At 43.4% G+C, this 20,375-nt stretch overlaps 1 protein-coding gene across 10 annotated transcripts in view; it reads left to right on the forward strand.

Annotated features, from left to right (window-relative positions):
- The window catches only part of MCF2L (MCF.2 cell line derived transforming sequence like), a 152,489-nt gene that overhangs the window by 11,973 nt on the left and 120,141 nt on the right, over positions 1 to 20,375 (forward strand). Inside the window, exon 1 of one of the 10 annotated variants that reach the window (XM_068678798.1) lies at positions 4,418 to 4,546. The exons of 7 other annotated variants lie outside the window; for them this stretch is intronic. Coding sequence is in view for 2 of the 3 variants with exons in the window: in XM_068678752.1 (XP_068534853.1) it covers positions 15,116 to 15,194 (79 nt within the window). In the remaining variant the exon portion in view is untranslated. Of the gene's footprint in view, positions 1 to 4,417; positions 4,547 to 15,040; positions 15,195 to 20,375 lie in introns of those variants that run through there. 2 more of the 10 variants (XM_068678752.1, XM_068678823.1) reach the window with 2 other exon arrangements.

Genomic DNA, 20,375 nt, shown 5'->3' on the forward strand with positions numbered 1-20,375 from the left:
ATGAGTGAAAACTAGTTCAACTTTCTTGCATTTCTATATTTTCATGTTATATAGTTATAGATGTCTTGCCATTTACTCTGCAGAGGAAGCAGTAACATTTAATTTCTTGTTGAAATTAATAGCTTTTATGATACTTCTGTATGTAATGAAACTCTCTCTTTTGATTTAAATCATGCTTCACTTTTCAGATATTCTCCATGCAAGAAGAAATATTAAATACTTGATGACACCAAAGTAAGAAAGCTTTGTCAATTCTGTTTAGTCCCTGACATAAATACCTTCGTGCTTTTGTTGCCTCAGGTGGCTCTAAAGAAATTGGAGAAGTGGCTAAGCAGAAGTGTAATTGAAATTCAGCAGAGGTTATGCGTCTAACCTGCTTAGGCTTTCCGTAAATCCCATTTTTCTGCATCCGTAGGCAGTGGATATCTGCGTAAAGCTGCTTGATTATAATATCCAAACAAGCGAAAAACAAATTCTGTCGTAGAAACTGACTTACCATGCTGGCAGGGTAATGCATGACCCTAGACATACCTGGAGATGTGCCTCCTGCCTGCTGAAGAGCAGTCACCTGGCACATTTAAAGTGCTTTCCCTCGCTCCTAAGGCCATGAAGATGAGGTTGTGAATATTTACCTTAGGACTTGCATAGGTGCAGCAGAAACCATCCGAGCTACGAGTTTTCTCATGCTGCCTTCATGTCTCTCAGCATCACCTACACATCCTCAGGGTAAAAAGCAGTGGGTTAGATTCATCAGCTGGCTTCCAGCTGGCCCATTTATTAGGGAAATGAATTGCTTTGCCTCTGTTCTAGGCAATACCCAGATTAGATTTTGGGTTCGCTTGCTGCCTCTGGCTCTGGGGAATTTCTCAGGGCTGTTTCATGCAGATAATGAAACAGATACTCAGATTTGCTGGACTTAGTGCACGCTCATCGAGTGTTTAAAAAGTCAGACTGTCTCTACATAGGAGAGCAGTTTGATAACATAAATATTGGAAAACAGTGAGATAAATCATGTACATTTTTCAAGTTTATTTTTGCATTTTGTTGCGACTACCACAAGTGTCTATGTCCAAAAAGGAACGTATGTAGAAACCTTCCTGCTGTTGAAAATACACAGCTATCAGGGAGCTCCCTTTCTGCATTATTCCTAGGTACAAACTGCAGCCTAGATGCATACGGTCATGTTTCTTGGCTGTTGAAAATTACGCTGGTTTAGAGTTGACTAAAATTGGTTAAACAGCCAGCTGTCAAGGGGAAACCCAAAGCTAAAAGATAGAGTGTTTGTTTTAATTGCTAGGGGCTAAAGAGAGTTTATTTAATTTGGGCTTGCAAGGTAAGTTACTCGGTGCACAGCTTTATTTTCTCAGCTCAGCTTATCAGAGCTGCTTAAGCCTGCTTGCTGATCGTAAGGTGTGTTAGAAAAATTGTGATTCTTTAAAATTAGTTGTTGCACATAGTTAAATGATTGATTGTAGTCTTCACATGTCATCTAAACTGATTGTTGAACAGTTCAATATATTTTCCATTGACTGTTATTAAACAACTTCTTATGTGGAGGGAGGTAAGGAAAACTGATTTTGCATCTGGAGTCGGTCAGTGTAAGCTCACAGCTGTCAAATTGGCCTGCCCTGTTTTGCAAAGGCTTATCTGGGGAAATGTGCTGCTGCTAATTACTACACGTGTGGAACAAGGGGAGCCCTGCTGCGGGTGTGACTTCCACCCAACCATCACCTTGGTGCGGAGCTGCTGCGCTGAAAATGGTGGATTGGCTCGGTGTCCTTTTGAGAAAGCAACAACGGAAAGTAAGATGCCTGGGATTAACTGCTGCCGAGGAGAACAGCCCAAAAGGTGAAGCTCCCAGAGAAAGCACATCGGTATCGTTTCTGCTGAGGTTTCTGGCAGGTAGGGAATGAATCCTTGAAAAGCTAGGCAGCCTTCCCAGCAGCTGCTGTTTCCAGTAAGGCATGGGGATACATCCATGAGATTATGTGTGTGCAGAGAAGGTAATAGGGACCTTTATAGTGCTGCTAGGGCTTGCCAAAAAATCGAAGTGGACCACAGCTAGTGGGCCTAGAAGCAGAATCAGCTCTCCTAATGCAGCCCCAAAACCTTTTCGCTATCAGTGTATACACAGAGTTTTTTCTTCCCATAAAAAATCCTGAAAGTTTCCTTTTCTACACGAGCAGGGCTTAAAAGCAGAGGAGTGGGGAAAAATTCTGCAGAAATGTCCCATTGCACATGTTAAGGATGCTGTTTAACTATTTTTTTTCCTTCCCTGTTCTTGCTTATTTTGAGAAACACCTTTCATTGTAGAACATGCACCCTGTCATAATTTATTGTATAGAAATTTGCTGTTCATTGGTACACTCCTGTGCAGCTCCAGCTCTGAACAACAGCATGGTGTAGCACTCTGTGCACTCCGGCACATTTAATTTCACAGAAGTTGGCTGCGCCTGCCCTTTTCACTGCTACAAAGTGTATTTACATAAGAAGGCTGTAAATGAGGTTCTGGAAGGTATCAGAATGGGCCATATGCGTGCAGCCAGGCCTGGTCCCGGAGGGAGCAGGTGGGTTATTCTCCTGTTTTACCGACTGGAAGGGCGCCAGCAGGGATGCTGGGTTGGCTTTGGCTGCTCTGGGTTGTGCTCTCTGCTTCCAGGAGTATTTATATAGCTAATAAATAATTGCTCGAGATGTGAAGCATGATCAGCGCTTGGAGTGGGGATCCTCTTCTCTGATTGCATGGGGAAAGGAGAAGGATTTGTGTAGCTGTACAAAGCCAGGCAAGGACTGTGACTGTGAATCCTCGTCTGGATGTGTGCCAGTTAGCAGGCAGAAGCAATACCAGTCTCTGCAGTGGGGCAGGAGGGATGAAGTTGAGCCCTTGGTCATTGTCTTTGGCTTACTTAGATGTAGCTTGTAAGAAATTTAGGTTGTTGCGTATCCCTCTCACAAGGTATCCAATCTTCATGTACTCCACTTAGGAAATTTGGACACCTGGTTCTGACCAGTGGAGGAAGACCAATGCTGGGCATCATAAGGCCAAAATCTTTGGGTTCCCCGTCATCAGCCTTTTATAGGTTCAAAGATCCTCTTGTTCCCTGTGACGTTTTCAAGAACTTTTGTTTGGTCTGAGCTGGCTGGCTATTAGTTACTGCTGATATTTTTTAATCTGCTAATTGTTTCACAAAGAGGGAAAACAGGCTGAAAGAGCAAAAGTGAGTATAATAAAATTTACTGCACAAGCTTGGAGATTGAATATTTCTACTGGCAAAATTCCTGCCCGTGGCTCTGTTAGCCCAGTGTATCTAATATTCCTAGAAGATACAATAAAAATATGTGGTCTCCAGATGACAACAATAAGTCACTGCTATTTTATTAATCTATCTTATTGTTGGGTTTGTTTTCTTTTTGGAGGGGTAAATGTAGAGCAAACACACACTTCAAACTTCTGTTCTTTTCAGCTCAGGTTTTGCAGTGACCGCGATGCAAAAGTACGTAGAGAGAGGTGCCGTAAATGTTTTCTGCTTCTGTGCCTGGCCCCTTAATCTCTTTACATAGATTGAATCTTGCCCCTTCGTGTCCAGTAGATGTTGCTGTTGAATCACCAACACTGAAAGAGGAGGTCTGGTACTTTATACAGACAAAAGAGGTCTAATTAAAAAAAGAAATGCAGCGTCTATGGGTTTTTGCATTTACATATGCCAGCTTGGGAATTTGCTGTTTAAATGAGAGGTAACCATTACATCTAACACAATTACAGGTTTAATGTCATGTGCTGGAAAGTGATTTTCTAGCCTGCATCTCCGTTAGGGTTGTACTAAATATTTATATTTTGTACTCACATTATAAGGAGCCTGAATCATGTCAGTGTTGGTGATATTTCTACAGCATGAGGCAGTTTTGTAAAGCTATTCCATACGGTAAGGGTAAGCATTCCCGCAGCCTCTCCAGGTCAGCATTTGTCCCTTGGAAGCTGGGGCATTGCCAAGTTGTTGGAGCACTTTTTGGGATGAAAACCCGTGATATGGGGTGTTTTTTGCATGCTTTTATTGAGGGAGACTAAGCAGGGGAGGCTGGTCCCTTCAGGAGACTAAAAGAGGGTAAAGAGGGAAATGTTGAAAGGTAGCATGCTGCTTTTAGCAACAAAGATTATGTGTAGGGAAAGCTTTTATTTATTTATTTATTTTAAACATTCGGTCTGGTCTTCTGCCAGAGTTTGGGGAAGAGTTTGTTATTGATTAGAATGAATGTGTGAGCAAAATACTGAGTAAGCAACTAATCTCGCTGCTGAATTTTCTTTTGCAACGACATGGGAAAGCATCTGCAGCTACTGGTTTCCTTGGAAACAGACTCACTGCAAAAGCTAAATGCACTGCACTAAATCTGTCAATTTTACTGCGTTTGGGAAGAGTTTGACGTGCACGCTTGGACCTTTTCACCACGTTTGTTTCTCAAAAGCTGCGGCATTTGTGCCGTCCTCACATAAAACACGTGATCAAAGGAGATGTGCTGCATGCTTTGGATTTCGGACAGAACAACAAAGGTTGGTATTTACAAAAGTAAACATGGGCAGTGTTTATATATATATATATATTTTACAGCATCTGCTTTTCTGCACACTTATTTTTAAAGCCTCGTATTTTGAGCTCAATGCTATTTTTTGCATATTGCAATCTTAGATGGTTTTTGGAGATCAGAGAGCTGCTGAAAGTAATTGCTAGTACGTTTGCCTCATAATAGGATTTTGGCAGGACATTGGCTTTATTTGTAGTTTATTTAATACATTCAATGTGGGATACATATATGTGTTGTCATAGAAGAGTATTTTTGTTCTGGCTGTGGCAGGGGTATGATTTCATATATTGTGTTGGGATGTTTTAGTGGTGTTTATGATTAGCTTCAACACTTCAAGCCAAAACCAAATCTGTGCAACAGTGTGGTTTGTGTGGTTATATCAGGAAGAATTTAGGACTTTTATTTAATTTAAGACTCATTATTGGCTTTATGAAAGAGACGTTATGTTAAGCGAGCACTAAATGAGTATTAAATTGTTTTTGACAGGTATCTTTGCCATAGTTCATGTGAGTAACTGGGTCACAAGCACATGAGGTAGAAGTCCCATTTGTGACTGTCTTTCTGGTAGTAAAATGGTTTCCTGTATATACTGGGAAAATATCATATAGCACCGAGAAGGCTGTGCTGTACAGAAAAGCAATTTTAACCCATGTTGACAAAATGTTGGCTGTAGCTTGGCAAATATTAGACACATCTGGCAGCGATTCCGTAGTGGGATTGCTTTCTCAAATTGTCTTTAAATTGTTTCATGAACTCCTTTTTCTCTCTAAAATGGGGTAGCTGTCCATGTGAAACTATATGTAAGCCTAGTTGTTAGGTCCTTGGCATTTAGGATTTTACTCACGAGTATTTATCAGTCTTTGTTTCTGCCCCCCGCAGATAACGTTGCCTGTCTTGGCTGAGGTGGATCTATTTAAACAAATCTCTCTCTATAAGGGACTGGAAGGGAAGTTTCCATGGATTTTCTTTTATTACTGTTTTCTTTTATTGCTATTTGCTTTGGGTGCTCTAGGCTACTAATATTGCAGTAGAATACAGAGTACAGCGTGCTCTGGATACAAATTTAGCTTATTGGAGGGCTGGGGACGTGGGGAGAGCAGGCAGATACACTGTCTTTTCCATAAGAAACTACACTTTAGTTTTCAATGCCCTATTTCACAAATGGCAGGAGGAGAGGAAGGACAGGGGCAGAAGGAGAGTGGAATTATGTCACCTGTTACCCGTGATCTCTTTTCTGCACACTGTCCTTCCCCTCCTTATTGTCGCTACACAATTAAAAACCTCAGAAACAAATGTAAAAATATTGACTCCGTTGTAAAGCAAACAGTGCAGTTCCGTGAACAAACGCTGCCTAATCCCACGAAAGGAGGAAAATACAAGTTGAAGCGTATCAGAACTACTGCCGCTTTTTGAGAGCTCTTTGTCTGCGCTCTCTTACCACGCCGCTGCTGATGACTCTGCCAGATGTCCCACTCGCACACGCGTGTGGCAGCAAGGAGAAATCGGATATTTAGAAAGATGAAACGAGATAACAGTTTTTTACTGGTAACAGTGTGTTATGGAGAGATTTTGGGTAGTTAGATATCTGTCTAATGTATTTGATAATGTCACTGCAAGCGTTATTTGATAGGTTACTTATTTTTATGCACTTCTTTTCTTTTTACCCAGCAGAGCCTTCCAACCAAAGCTACTTGTCAATTTTTACCGTTTTAGCAGGTGCTCCTAGTAATGGCAGGTCCAGCTGTGCTAATAACCACGGATGCCAAGGTGACTATTTCATTAATGCCTTGCTCAGTTTCTTTAAAGGGTCTGTCAAGGTCATGGAGGAAGTAAATGGCTTTTAGAGCAATGCTAATGCAGATCAGCCTCTAGGGAGACTAGAAACTTTTTTTTTTCCTTTGGTGTGTGTTGTTGTGGTATAGCTCAAGTTTCAAGCATTGCCTTCCAGTGCATGCTATCTGGCATCCTCAGGCCTCCTCTACACACTGCCTGTTGCAATCACAGCTTTTAAATTACGTTTCATAATTCCTGCCTCTACTGATTTATTGGCGATACGCATCTCTGAAAATGCTCTTCCTCTTGCATGCACGGGTGGGAATGGTGAAGAGGATCAAAATGTTCCCATTCAGAGATCCAGGCATTGCCACAAAGTGTACAGGAACATGACTGGAGGCTGGTCCATCATATATTTGCTGTCTTGTAAAGGGAAATACAGTACAATAATTCTTTATTTCCGTGAAATCTCTTCTAGGCCTAACACCCTGACAATAATCACACTACAACACTAATGACAAATATATAACTGTGTACGATGAAATAATGCAAGATGCTTTCTTTTTTGCCTGACACCTTTGTGTATTTTTCCTTTACTTTCTTGGAAATTTTTGTGAATTTATGAATTTTTCATTAAGTTGTAAATTTTTTATATTGCAAATAACACCTGACTGGAATCGGATCAAACCCTGCAATACAGGCAAGCCCTTTGAATTGAGATATCCAAGTTCTGGGAGTCTGTCTCAGTGTGCTTTCAGCTAGGAGTGTTTGAGGAAACTCTGTCAAATATTACAGCTAAATTGTCATGTAGTAGCTATATCTGATGAGCAAACACAGGTGGGTAAACTGCATTAGAAGTACATGACGTGACTGCACAGATGCTCTGCTGAGGCTCTATGTTGGTGAGCTTGAAAGCTGAAGGATCAGGTCATTGTCAGCGTGTTGAAACTGGTCTGATAAAGAGCTCTGACAGCAAAACTTTGCAAAAAGAAAACTGGTAGAACTTGAGAAATGCTATGAACACAGAACACGAAATTTTGAGGAAATCTCATTTCAATCTTTTAGTCTCTTAAAACATGATGTGACTTAGCAGACAACTAAGAACAGTGTGATTAAACTGCTATTAAGAATACCAGTGTTGAAAATATTGTCATGTACCAGTTGGTGCATCACAGAGGTTATTAATTACCAGCAACTGTGCAGCTGACTTGACAGCATAGAAGCAGACATGCCTGATGAGCTGGAGGAGCCAAGCTGGAGCAAGGAATTGTGTATGGTGCTCTGGATATGAGTCCCTCTGAGAGCCAATCCCTCTGTCTTAATCTTTGTGGATTTATGTAGCTAGCTCTTGATTGCAGTTGTGATCAACTCAACTCAAAAGATATTTTTTCCAGTTATGCAGATATTATAAAGCTTAAAAATGATTGAAACTGGAGCCCATGCAAGCTCTTATGTGTAGTAAATAGTTTGTCAAAGCACATTTTTTACTGCGTTTTAAAGACAAAGTAAATGAAAATAAAGGAGCATTGCATTAAGCTTGTCACTGAAAAAAGCAATGTTTGTTATGGATTGGAAATAGCTTTAAGGTGTGTGGGGGTAAAAAGTGATAGCAGCATGTAATCAAAATAATAAAGACATTTACACGTGTGCTTACCTGAGAGAAGATTTCATGCTCTGGCTCTGAAACATTTCTCTTTCAAAAGCAGTAGCTATTCAGAACCATGGTCTTTAAGGAAAACTAACAGCAGTACTGTCGGGAGCCCATCAGAGCACAAGTTTGATCTTTGTTTCAAGCAGAAAACATGACAGGGCTGTGTAGATGCGGCTTACAATGTAAAGAAGCTTAGGCATTTTCCTTTCTGACAGCTTTACTGTAATGAAAGCAGAGAAATAAATTGAAGAGCAGTCTGCCCATCTCACAACATACAGTGGAGACCACCTCCCACAAAAAGTCACTTTATTTTGCCCAGTTTGGGAAGTAGCATCTTCTGTGATGCCTATCAAATGGAAAAATAAACAATGGGATCTGAAAATGTTCACTCTTTCATATGCTAAGTATAAAGACAAATCATTGTGAACTGGAAATAGTGATTTTTTACATGTCAAGATATGAAAAAGTTGTAATTGTCTGCAAAAGCCTTTCCTTAGAGGCATTTTTTTGCCTACCTGGAATCTCCTGCCACTTCTGAGGAGGTCTGGCCTGGGCTTTCTTTCCTACACTAAGCATCTGCCAACACCAATGACCAGACTAAGAACAGAACAGGCCAGCTGGAAGGGACCTACCAAGATTGAGTCCAACTGATCATCCTCTTCATCCATCTTCTAACCAAAAGTTACGGCATGTTATTGAGGGCAATGTCCAAATGCCTGTTGAACACTGACAGGCATCGGGCATCAACCACGTCTCCAGGAAGCCTGTTCCAGGGTTTGACCCAAATGTCCAAATGGTTTGACCAAATGTCCAGCCTGAACCCCTCTTGTAATGCTATTTTATTTACTAAAGACTATATTCTATAAAATCGACTGTGGCATTAGCTTGTTAAGGAGATGAACACAGAGAAGTTTAAGCTCTGTTGTAAAAGCCACAAAGGAGCCATTGAAGGAACTGGGGTGAGGGTAAATGATCAGCGAGTCTTGTGCAGGGCTTGGCCTCTACAGCTGCAACATTTGGGGTTGCTAGAAATTATTGTCTTGTTCCTGAATGCTTTTTGAGACTCCTTAAAGTTTTCTGTTCTGTATCAGGACGAAGCCAAGACCTTTAGCAGTGCTTGGGGTGCAGTCCAGGAGAGGCTGCCTTGGGGTAGGACTGATGCCTGAGATCAGCCAGACCACACCAGCTGGATTGTCCCGTGTCCTAGGTGCTTTGCTCTTCTGAAAAGGGAAGGGCTTTCTGTGACTAGAAAGTTCCAGTGAAAGCTACGTTTTTAAAGCTGTTGAAGTGGAGTACAGGCAGTAAAAGTTTAAGATAGGTCCCATTAATAAAGGAAGTTCAGAATTAAAGCTGACATCTTTCTACTCCATCCTTCCTCTATGACACAACTTGTCAGCCTGTTCCTCGGGGGGAAGCTCTTCACTTTTATTCTGTGCAATCAAATTGAATGGTCCTGGAAATACCCTTCTTTTTTTCTTCTGAATACCTTTTAGATTACCGACTGTATGTGAAATTAGCAATTATAAGTGACAGCTCAGTATCACATCTCGTTACCGTCATTTGCTGGGAATGTTTTAAATCAGCCCTGCCTCTTGAATGGCAGAGCTAATGAACTGGTATGTGCGCGGCCAGCTCTTTTGAAAGAGGGATTTTACAAACTGGGGCACGTAGTAAGATTTGAACTTTTCCTAATACTCCAAATCTGAACACACACACAGAAAAGAAAAAAAAAAAAAAGGATTTGAAGATTTAAGTCATAGGAGTCCTCAAAATCCTTGAGCTTTAAAAAAAATATTGGAAGGATTTTCTTCAGTAGAAATTAATTTTATGACTCCTCACCCTGTATTTCCTCCAGCGTGGCAGAAGAGTGTCTTCTGGATTGATTTCATTTCTTCATGCAAATACGAAATGCTAACTCTGAGGTAAAACGTGACCGTGGCATCTCTGCATCCTAATTCTATTACTTATTTAATTCTCTCAGTGCCTTTCAATATTTGCTTGCTTTTTTAAACCAGAACTCGTTTATTTCCACTTTTTTTTTTCTATGTTTGAAGTACCATAGTTTCATCGTATTGTTTTTTTTTAGGGGTTGGAATACAATTTCCCTTGTGTGGCCTTTCCTTTAACTGTACATACCCGTGGAATTGTCCCGAGAAAGAAAACAACCTAACAATATTTCATTTCCTTCCACATTCAGTATACAGCGAGTTCTTTCCCCATTCACCTATGTGCTTCCTACCTTTGGTCTTCCTCCTCCAGAAAACACATCCCTCATCTATAAATACACGTCAATAAAAATAAAAAGGAAGGGTCTTTCTTGGCACTGCCCTAACTAAAAGGCAACATGGTTCCTTGCCATACCTGCTTTTCGAGGAGTGCAGCTGCTGGTATGTCGGGGTAGTTTAGCTCCTCAGGTTGGAGGAGATGGAGAGCTGCTCCAGCTGTATGCTAAGCATGGATAGATGGGGGGTGTTACACCAAATAAACTCTTCCAAGCCCATTATATCTACGCTGATAACTTAATCCAATGTGGAAAAAGAGGAGGATGAAGAAAATAACCATGGAGTGGTTACTGGGAAACTTGACATACCAGAGAAAGAGATGTACAAATGGCACTTCATTCATTTGCTCCCCAAAAGCAAGAGAGGCTAGAAAAAAAAAAAAAAAAAAAAAAGACAGGACATAGCCCTGCTACACTAGGAAGTATTGAAGCCTTTGATCTTATCAGTAGGTTTAAGTTCATTCATGCTGAAGAGTAAACTATAAAACTTTACAGGAGTATGAGGAATGCTGCTCCACATATAAAAGTGAAATACAGGATATGCAAGAAATGAATTATGGAAGAATTACTGTGTAAGCTAAGCCTCATGACCTAATCTTGATGTTTTTTAAGGAGAGGCTAGACTGTGACAGATAAGGGAGAAAGAAAAGCATTTAGGGACTGAAAATACTGAGAGGAAGGTTGGGCTGAATGGGGAAGGGGCATCTGAATGGGGAGCAGGACGGGTTGTCCAGGGAGGTGGTGGAGTCACCGTCCCTGGGGGTGTGCAAGGAGAGGTTAGACGTGGTGCCTGGGGACATGGCTTAGTGGTGACATTGGTGGTAGGGGGGTGGTTGGACCAGGTGATCTTGGAGGGCTTTCCCAACCCTAATGATTCTGTGGTTCTATTCTCTGTATGACACATACTGTCTCTAAGAAAAATAAAATAAAAGATGATCTGACACTGGGAATTATAGGGATTCAGTAAATTCATGCATTAGTAAACAGGGCATCATTTTGGCGGAGTACCTCTATTAAATGTTCCCGCATGTCTGAAGGCTTCTTTATTCCACGTTCCTGCATGAACCTGGCCCACACTCTAGCTTTATGTGAATGCAGGAGTGTCAAGTTTTTAAGAGAAAACTTTCACTTTTTTTTTTTTCCTTCCTGCATGTATTTGCAGGGCAATGACTTGTACGAAGCAAAGTTCTCTGTATTCCTTCAGATTGCGAATCTAGGAACAATTTTGTCCTTGTGGAAGAGCGAGGTGTTGCCAAAAACTGAATGCTGCCATCTCTGCTTATGAATCCCAGTTTCAAATCCCAGATGCTTTACATAATAAAGCCTAACTGGGCTGATTACCAAGAGAACTCAGTCATTCAGAAAAATAAAAGGGAAAAATCCCTGTGCTTCATGAAGGAAGAAGTGGTGCCAGAAAGAGGCTGAAATGTTAAAAATGCATTTTCTATTTGGATCCCTCATATCGACCGTCCCGTTTCCTCTTTTCCCCCTCCTTTTATTTAAGGCGAGGGATCGGTATTGCTCTTGTGCCTCGGCTTTAGGTGGAAGTTCTTTGCAGGGCCTGCGAGGATCTGGGCTATGCCAGCCACGTTCAGTGGCTGCTCTGCCAGAGTCCGGCATAGGTAAGTGGCTCACGACTGCAGCGATGTGGGTGCCCATAGCTTTTGTATTTCCACCTTCTGTGCCTCCATTTTTCATGGCACACGGTGTTGGGTGCAGGATGAGGTGCAGCTGCTTTGCTGGCCTGATGCTGAGCGCATGATACGGCTGGAAAGCAGCTTGGGATGTGTGTCGGAGGGGTTAGCTGGGTTCACGTAACCCTCCGTGTGCTCTTTGCAGCAAGTGGTGGGGTAGGGCCCATGCAAAGTGGTAGGGAGAGGTGGATACGTTTGAATTTCCTGTAGGTTGTGCTCTATAAATGGTGTTTCTTTCACTGCATCTCCTATCAGGCTCTTAGAGGAACCAAGCTCCACTGGGTTAAAATAGAAGCCCTCTTGTGGATCCGTCAGTCATTGATTCAAAAGCAAGAAACGGGGTTGCTTTAGGTGTTGGGTTTGCTGTGGGTGGAGAGGAATTACCGATGGAGCAAAGCAGGGATTTATTTCTGCAGGAGCTTCAGCTATTCAACATATTCCGGAGTGAGCTGGGAATGGAAACAAAGCATAGCAAGACCAAATTTGCAGATGTAAGAAGTTCTTCAAAATAGAATTTAATGCAGTTGGCGAATGCAAATTCAATTGGTGATACTAAGCAACCAGTAGGTGAAATGAATTGTACAAATTGTGCCCATGGGACTGGAGAACAATATTCCCTGGGTTAGCTGTCACCCTCAGCGAGATATCTGGGCTCTTTGTGGCAGTTCCCTGCAAACAGCAGCAGCTCAGCGGGCACTCGGTGCCGGGCAGAAAGGCAAACAGCACGCTGCGAGGCGCTGAGAGGGGAGCGGAGAACAACAAAATCTTTCTGTCAGTGTGTAAGCCATGCTGTGACGGCCTCTCGAGTACCGTGTCCCGCTTTGTTCCCTCTGTTGCGGTGGAATCGGGGTATGGAGAAGCGTGGCAAAGGCGGCCAGAGGTATGGAATTGCCTTTGTACGAACAGGAGCTAATTAGTGCAGGAAATTTTCTGTCTGGAAATAAGGCGGTTGGAGGGCACATAATATCACCTACAGTGGAAGCCTGTATAGTCATGAATGGCTTGGGAAAGTGAATAGCTGGTGTTTATTTCCTGCTTTTTTTTTTTTTCCCTTTTTTTTTTTTTTTTTCCACTGCTTCACACAAAAGGCAAACTGGGGCACCCAGAAAAATTTCAGGAAGGTAGTTGAAAGCAAAGCAGTTTTTCGCGCAGCACGTCATCAGATGCTGAAATTCATCGACAAATAACACCGTGGAGATCAAAGCGGAGTTAACAGAGAAATCTCTAGGTGTGTTACTGCAGCTATCTGTTGTTTATCAGGCAAAACTCGTTATGTGATTACATGTTAACAAGGCAGAGCAAGGTTGCTGAAGCTGGCTCCTCACAGCAGAGGGTGGTTGCTTTGGACGTGGCACTCCATCCCACAGCGTTTGTTTCCAAACAAACCTCAAATCTCCATATACACCCGTGGATTTGTGCCCTTTCTCTAGTGCCTTTGCTCTTAGTTGACCACGACCTGATAATCACAGTCTTGCTGTTCATCACTTTTTTTTTTTCCTTTGTAAAAATGCTCTCTTAGGGAGCAGTCAGATAAACACACCATTTTTTGGCTATCATGTCCTTATAGATGGTGTATTTATGTGAGACTTTGTTGTGCAAAAGCTTGATTGAAGCTTTATTGTCATTTCTATTAATATACTTTAATCATATATAATACAGAGGTGCTGTAGGCCCGTCATACTTGGAGTGGCAATGATGTGGGACTTACTATAAATGAATATCTAAATAAGACATAAGTCATTTCTACAGACAGAGGAAGCCTGGATAGGTTGGTGTGTCCTTTCCAAAAACCACTTTAAGTGCATCCCCTCCTTAGGGTTATTGTTAAGAGTTACGAACAAGTCTTCATAGCCATCCACACGTTTTCCCAGAAGGGCCTGCTGCTTTTTGCCTGCTGTAGAAAATTTGTAGAAAAGAGTTTTTGTCACAAACAGCACAACACAGTGCTTTTAATTGTGCAGGAAAACAGCCTTTTTTCTTTTAGCCATAGATAATATTTTTTATTTGACGGCTAAAATACAAGAGGACGTAGCTAAATACAGTGGATTGATTACAATGGTGGGAAAATTAAGCTGAACATCAACAAAATCACGACGATAATGAGATTTAGTAGGCATTGAGATAATCTTGACGAAGGGAAGCGTTAAAAGCCTCGCTGTTTGAAATGTGCACAACAGCCTGTATAAAAGCCCTGAAAATCAGTCACAAGGAGCACTACAGGGTCTCAGACTTCGGGATTTTCAATATCCCTAAAAGCTCTCTTTATCCCTAAAATATGCCCCATAGAGCCAGTGGAAATGTATAGGCTCACGGGCTTGCTTTTCTTAGCTGACCTGTGTAGTTCTTCTGTGTTTGCCCCATATACCTTGCGGGCTCTACAGATCCAGAAGTGAAAACCCAAGGGGTTTAAGTGCCTCAGGTGGCAAAAAAAGCAGCACTTTTTTGGAAACGCAGTTACAGAGACCGCTGTGGCTCAGCATTTAAGCAGTGAAGCTCACCTGAACACTCCAGAAGATGGTTGCAATTAATTCAGTGTTCAAGCGAAACTCAGAGTCCTCGGCCCCCCAAAACGAGCCCTCCAAGCGGAGCGTGAAGGCGCTGTACAGGCGGAACAGCCTTGACGTTGGCAGCCGGGAGCGCTTTTCCTCCACAGCAGCTTGCCTGCAGCAAGCCGACAAGAAGGTACCAAGGAGGCTGCTGCTCACGTAGGGATGAGGACAGGGCTTCGTGCGAGCCGTCACCACTTGCAGTTTCCTAACCGAGCAGCTGATGCAGCGCAGACCTTCCCAGCGCTTGCAGCGGGCTGGCAGCACCGAGAGAGCCAGCCTCTCAGCGATGCCTCACATTAATCCTTCAGTCTGAGGGCTTGCTGCGGGCAAAACCCTACACACAGAGGAGGGGAGAGAAGTTTCAAGCGGTCCTGCTGGAAGCACCCACCTCACCCAGGGTGCAGCCTGCTGCCTCCTGTGCGCTGACGGGGAGCTGTGGGGAGTCATTGAAATGCAGGGCTGCGGAGCGCTGCTGTAGTGCTGCCTTGCCCTTTTTTTTTTTTTTTTTTTTTTTTTTTTTTCCCTTTCTCCTTCCTTCTTGAACCAGGGGGAACATGTTTGCTGTGGCTTCTTTTTGTTCCGTCAGAGAATGAGATGCTGGCTGCGAACTGAAGAAATGGCCCTGGAAGAACTGATGCAAAGATTAAATGCGGTTTCCCGGTGCACTGGTAGGAGGAGCTGCTGGTCTTAAATAATGTCTTGCCTTGATGCTGTTAGCGATTTTATAGGATTTGCGGAAAATCCTGGTAATCTGGCTAGCATTCTGGGTGCATGTTCGCATTAATAGGAAGGAAAATGTTTTGTCGCGGGGTTAAACTTTTGTTTATTTTGACACTAATTAGCATTTCTAGTGCTTAGATATTCATGAGGCTAGCTCTAAAAGGTCCTCTGGAATAGTTTGGGTAGCTGCTAGCCCAGTCAAATACTCTAAATGGGTCTCAATTCCTTTTTTCTCTGACTCAGCTGGAGCTAAGAAGTGGAGGGAATTACAGATTTGTCTAGTGAAACCTGGAGCAATGAAAAGCCCAGCTAACTGTAAGGCACCACAGCCAGGCTTTTAGGTGGATCTAGATTGTTTCATGAGAATGAAGAGTTGAATAGATTAATTACCCTAAATTTAGGTTTACATCTGAGTGGGTTAAAAATTGCAGCAGAGCTGCTAGAAAGTCTTTTTAGCTCTGTGAAAAGAGGATGGTGATTTCTGAGTGATTTTCTTGAAAATGTGAAGGTTTATGTGTTCAAAACTAGAGCTGAGCAGCAGTGTGCGATAAGGTGACTGTGATTAGATCTGGGAGTGTTTTCCTGGCTATTGCTCATGCAGAAATGTAAACGTTTCAGAATAAAAAGTTACCTGGAAAGAGAAGAGATGTGGTTTTGGCATCCTTTGAAACTGCCTCTTTTGCCCTTTAATCATAATCTGCTGACAGATCAAAAATCTTGCATCTTCTTGTCATCTGAAGCAAACCGATGGCTTGCTGATACAAAGCATTCAAGGTATTATTCTCTGCAGTATCAAAACTTGGAATTTTTCTCCTCATTTCCCTGAGCCATTGTTTCCTGAGACTTTTTTGGCTTTTTCAGCAATTTCCATGTGTTACAAAGAGATCATTAGCAAAATGGCTGATGCTGTAGTCCAGTGAAGAGAGAGATTAAATGACAAATGTGGACTGGACAGATTAGCTGCATCAGTGTTCCTGGGCAGGAGAAGCAGGTGTTTTATCTTCTTAGTAACATTTTTTGGGAGGAAAAGCAAAACTTGATCTGGCAAGAACAAGCATTAAATTACAAGTAACAGTTACCATGCAGATTATTTTCTTTTTCCTTCTCTTTCTATGCACTTTTCCCCTAATAACCGTCCTGTGTTCCAAACATTTCTTTATTAAATGCTTGGATGTTTTTTTTTATTGCCTGTTTTTATTTTCTGAGCGGTAAGGAAAAAGAAAGCCTGTCTATTTGCTGGGGCACACTGTCTTTTGCAGTTTATTTTAATAACTCGTGCAGTATTTTTTCACTCCCTTAACATCATCGCTGTTGCTTTCCTGGGGTTAAGATAAATGCTTACAAGGTGTGACAGCCCTGGGCAGTGATACAGGAGCCCTTATTCTGGAGCTGAAGTGCAGTGAGCCACCGGCATGGCAGGGGTCCCTGGCTTGCTGCTGGCAGCGCCCATCGCCGCCCTGTGCAAATGTAGGAGCGCCGTGACCTTCATGTGAGCCACCAGCGCTACCGAGTGCTATTTTCACACTTGCCAGCAGGCTCTGACTGTGGGCTGCTCTTCAGCTTGCTAAGCTTGTGTGTTTTTCCAAAAAAGCAGCTGTTATTTTTACTGCCAGTTTCATGTTTGTGTGGTTTAGCTGGTTCTTATCCTCCCACTTCTCTCTCTCCCTCTCTCTAATCCCTGTGTGGGTATTCCCTAGCCAAAGGCACCTCTCATCTCTTTTTTACAGCCAGTGGATTTATTTATAGTTAGCTCGGTTTCAGTTTTCCTGTCTCTTTATTTCTTTGTTTGGTTTTGCTTTGCTTTGTTGTTGTTTCTTTCAGGTTCCTCAGCCTGTTTCTCTGGCGCTATCTCCTTTTCTTGCACTACGCTGTCCTTGGGTTAATTGTCTGCTCTCTGGCTTCACAGGTGTCCTTCTGTTGACTCAGAAACCCTTTGTAAGCAGAGAGATTTCCTTCACAGCCCATGATCATGTGCAGGTTTTATCCAAGCCCATTTTTCACTAGCTCACGAGCAATTGAAATGCAAAGGTTCCCCTCGTCCCCCATAGCTCGACTGTTCACCTTCAGGCACCAATGGATTTTCTCTTTTTTAGGGCTGCAGGACGATACCTATTCCTCTTCCTCCAGTTGTTTCTCGGAGCACTGCCCCGGGGAGGCAGGCTCCAATTCACCCCAGGTGGTTTTAGACATCTGAGGCAGGTCAGGCAGAAGAGGAGATCCCCTAAAGGCCTGGCATGGTGAAAGGCAAGAAGGGGGCAGTGCAGGAGGCAAGTCCCTCCAGCTTCTGAGGTGCCTGCATGTGTCCCTCAGCTGGGGGAGGCCCGGAGCAGCTCAGCTCCTAACGCTGGGTTAGGTATGTAAGTTAGGTGTGGTAAGTCTGGGTTGCAGCCCATAATCTTTTGCTGTTTGTTCCTTTTCACCACACCAGCCTCTGCCTCTGGCTCCTCGCCCCCTAGCAAGTCCCACATGTCCATCTGTCTCTCAGCAGGAGTCCTCCTGCTCCAGCTCTGCCCAAACTCTGATTCAGTCACATTCCCAGTCCCCTGGTAATGCTCCTTGCCCCCTCATGGCTGTGTGGGCCTCTCACAGGATCCCACAGTGCCTTTCTTGGCAACATTTTACAAATCTGGACAGCTTTCAGTCAGCTTTTCCTGTCTATTTCTCAGTTTGCTCACCTTCACCTTACCCTCCAAAGCCAATTTTGGCCATAGGTCTTGCTTTTCTTCCTCCTGTGTTAAGTTAGACTCTATCCCACATATCTCTGTTTAAGGGCAGACCTTCCCCTCCAGTGAGCCCGTGCTTTGGAGAACCAGCCCTAGGCCTCTGGTCACCCCATGAACGGTTTCTTTCCACCTTGGAGAGGTGCCATTGTCACAGCTCCCATCTGTTTCCTCTCCTTCAACAACACTGGAGCTCTCTGCAAAAAGAAGAAACATCTGCACATCACGGAAGATAAATATATATTTTCCTTAGGAAATATGCATGCAGTGCTAGTGTTTTAAGTGCAGGTAGCACGGCTTAGACATGTCAGCTTCAGTCAGCTGCCAGGAGCTCCGGACTTTCTGTCATACCCACAGCTGGGGCCAAAATTTTACGCTTCATTTCCCTGGCTTTCTCTTCTTTTGAGTTTTGAAGGCAGGCTCAAAATGTCTTGAAAAATTACGAGGAGATGTAGGAGGAGAGGACTGGCACACCACCTTGCTGAAGGAAAACGTGCCCCACATCACTGGAAAGAGTTGGCTTGTGCAGGGAGCGATGGGGCACCCTCAGGCACACTAAAGGGATGTTTCAGAGGTATGGGCAGCTGAAGGGACCTGTTCTGCTGGCCTCTCCATTCCTGCTGTCCTCAACGTCCTCCCCTTGTGCTAAGCAGTGTGTGTTAGCGAGGTCCCAGCCTGCATCGCAGTGCAGGCTCCAGAGGCTTCTGCAGCTCCTGCTATTATGGCCGGTAAAGGGCGAGCAATTATTTTGTTGTTTGTGCTGGAGGAAAGGAAACACAGAGGTGAGATGGAGTAACCATCACAGGCACCCCTGCTCTTCCTTACTTTTCAGGCATCTGCTCTGAGTTCACCTGATTTCCCAGTTGGGGAATCGAAACAAATCTTTCTACGTGTGGCAGAGCACTCGGGTTGATTTGGCAGCCGGACAGATCTGAGTCTGAGGAGCATCACATTACCGTTTGGCAGCTTCATCAGCTTTCTGTGTGGCTGCTGGAGCTGCCGAGGTCCAGCTGAGAGCCCCGAGATCTGCAGCATCTGCTGCACCCAGGTGACATTTGGTGGCAGCAGGTGTGCTTCTGCCTGGTGCGAGCTTGCTGGCCTTCGTTTCGCCTCTCCTGCCCCTCATGTTGGGTTTTGGCATGAAAGATGCCTCAGTTTCCCAGGCCAGAGGGTGTAGAGCAGGCATGCTCTTCCGATCATAGTATTTCCAATTTCAAGACTAAAGGTGGGAGCTTCAGTTTCTATATTCTGGCCTAAATCAAAATCTTTATTTTACCCTGAAACAGCCAGACCCGTGGAGCTGGTGGGAGTAAGGGTCAGAGCAGGCAGCAGTCTTTTGCTTCATTAAACAGAGCTGCCTTCGGGTAATCTGAAGAAAAATGTTTTGATCAGCATTAAGGTTGAGTAAGTTTTATTTTGTAGCCAAATTAGTGTTGCCTAAAAATTACATCTCCAAAAGAGATACTCAGTAGGATATTTTTCTTTTTTAACATACAACAAAAATTGAAAAGTGCTTACTTGACTTTATATCCATGTGGACTCTTGAGGGCTGTTTGTCAACAACAATGACTTCTCTTTTCATGTTATTTACCCTAGTCTTTTGCTCATTTAAAGTGCAGTGACTGAATTATAGCAGGAAAACTTACATCTGAACCACAGAACCACAGAATCATTAGGGTTGGAAGAGCCCTCCAAGATCACCTGGTCCAACCACCCCCCTACCACCCCTGTCACCACCAAACCATGTCCCCAAGCACCAGGCCCAACCTCTCCTTGCACACCCCCAGGGACGGTGACTCCACCACCTCCCTGGGCAACCCGTCCCAGTGCCTGGCTGCTCTTTCTGAGCAGAAATGTCTCCTCATTGCCAACCTGAACCTCCCCTGGAGCAACTCGAGGCCATTTCCTCTGGTCCTAGTAACAGCACTACAGTGCTCCCACCACGTTATGTGGTAACATTATCAGCCAGTTTATCAAAGAAAATGCTTTTATTCTCAGAAATGCATGACTAAAGCTACCTGACAGTTTTCTGTATTCAACAGTGAAAGTAGGAAAACTTTCAACAGACAGAGATCAGGGGCAATTTTGCATTATGCATTAAAACATTAAACATTAAATGTTGGCACATGTGGAGTAGCTCTTCAGAGCTCTTGCAGGACGTGTTACTGTCAGTCTCCTGTTCAGCATACGGACTTCTGGCATGCAGAGCTGGGAAAGCCCTGCCTGGATTTCTGTATTCTGTGATACTGGAGAAGAAAAAACCTGTTACTTTGATGTGTTTTTATGATCCTGGTGACTCAGAGTACCTTCTTGGCACAACAGCCTGGCACAGCCGCCTACCACGCGTCCAACATGAGAGAGCCAAGCCGAGAGATTACCTCATGCATATCAAATAACGAGGAATTTCTG

Source organism: Anas acuta, chromosome 1 (genome assembly GCF_963932015.1).
Source record: "Anas acuta chromosome 1, bAnaAcu1.1, whole genome shotgun sequence".
Lineage (NCBI taxonomy): Eukaryota > Metazoa > Chordata > Aves > Anseriformes > Anatidae > Anas > Anas acuta.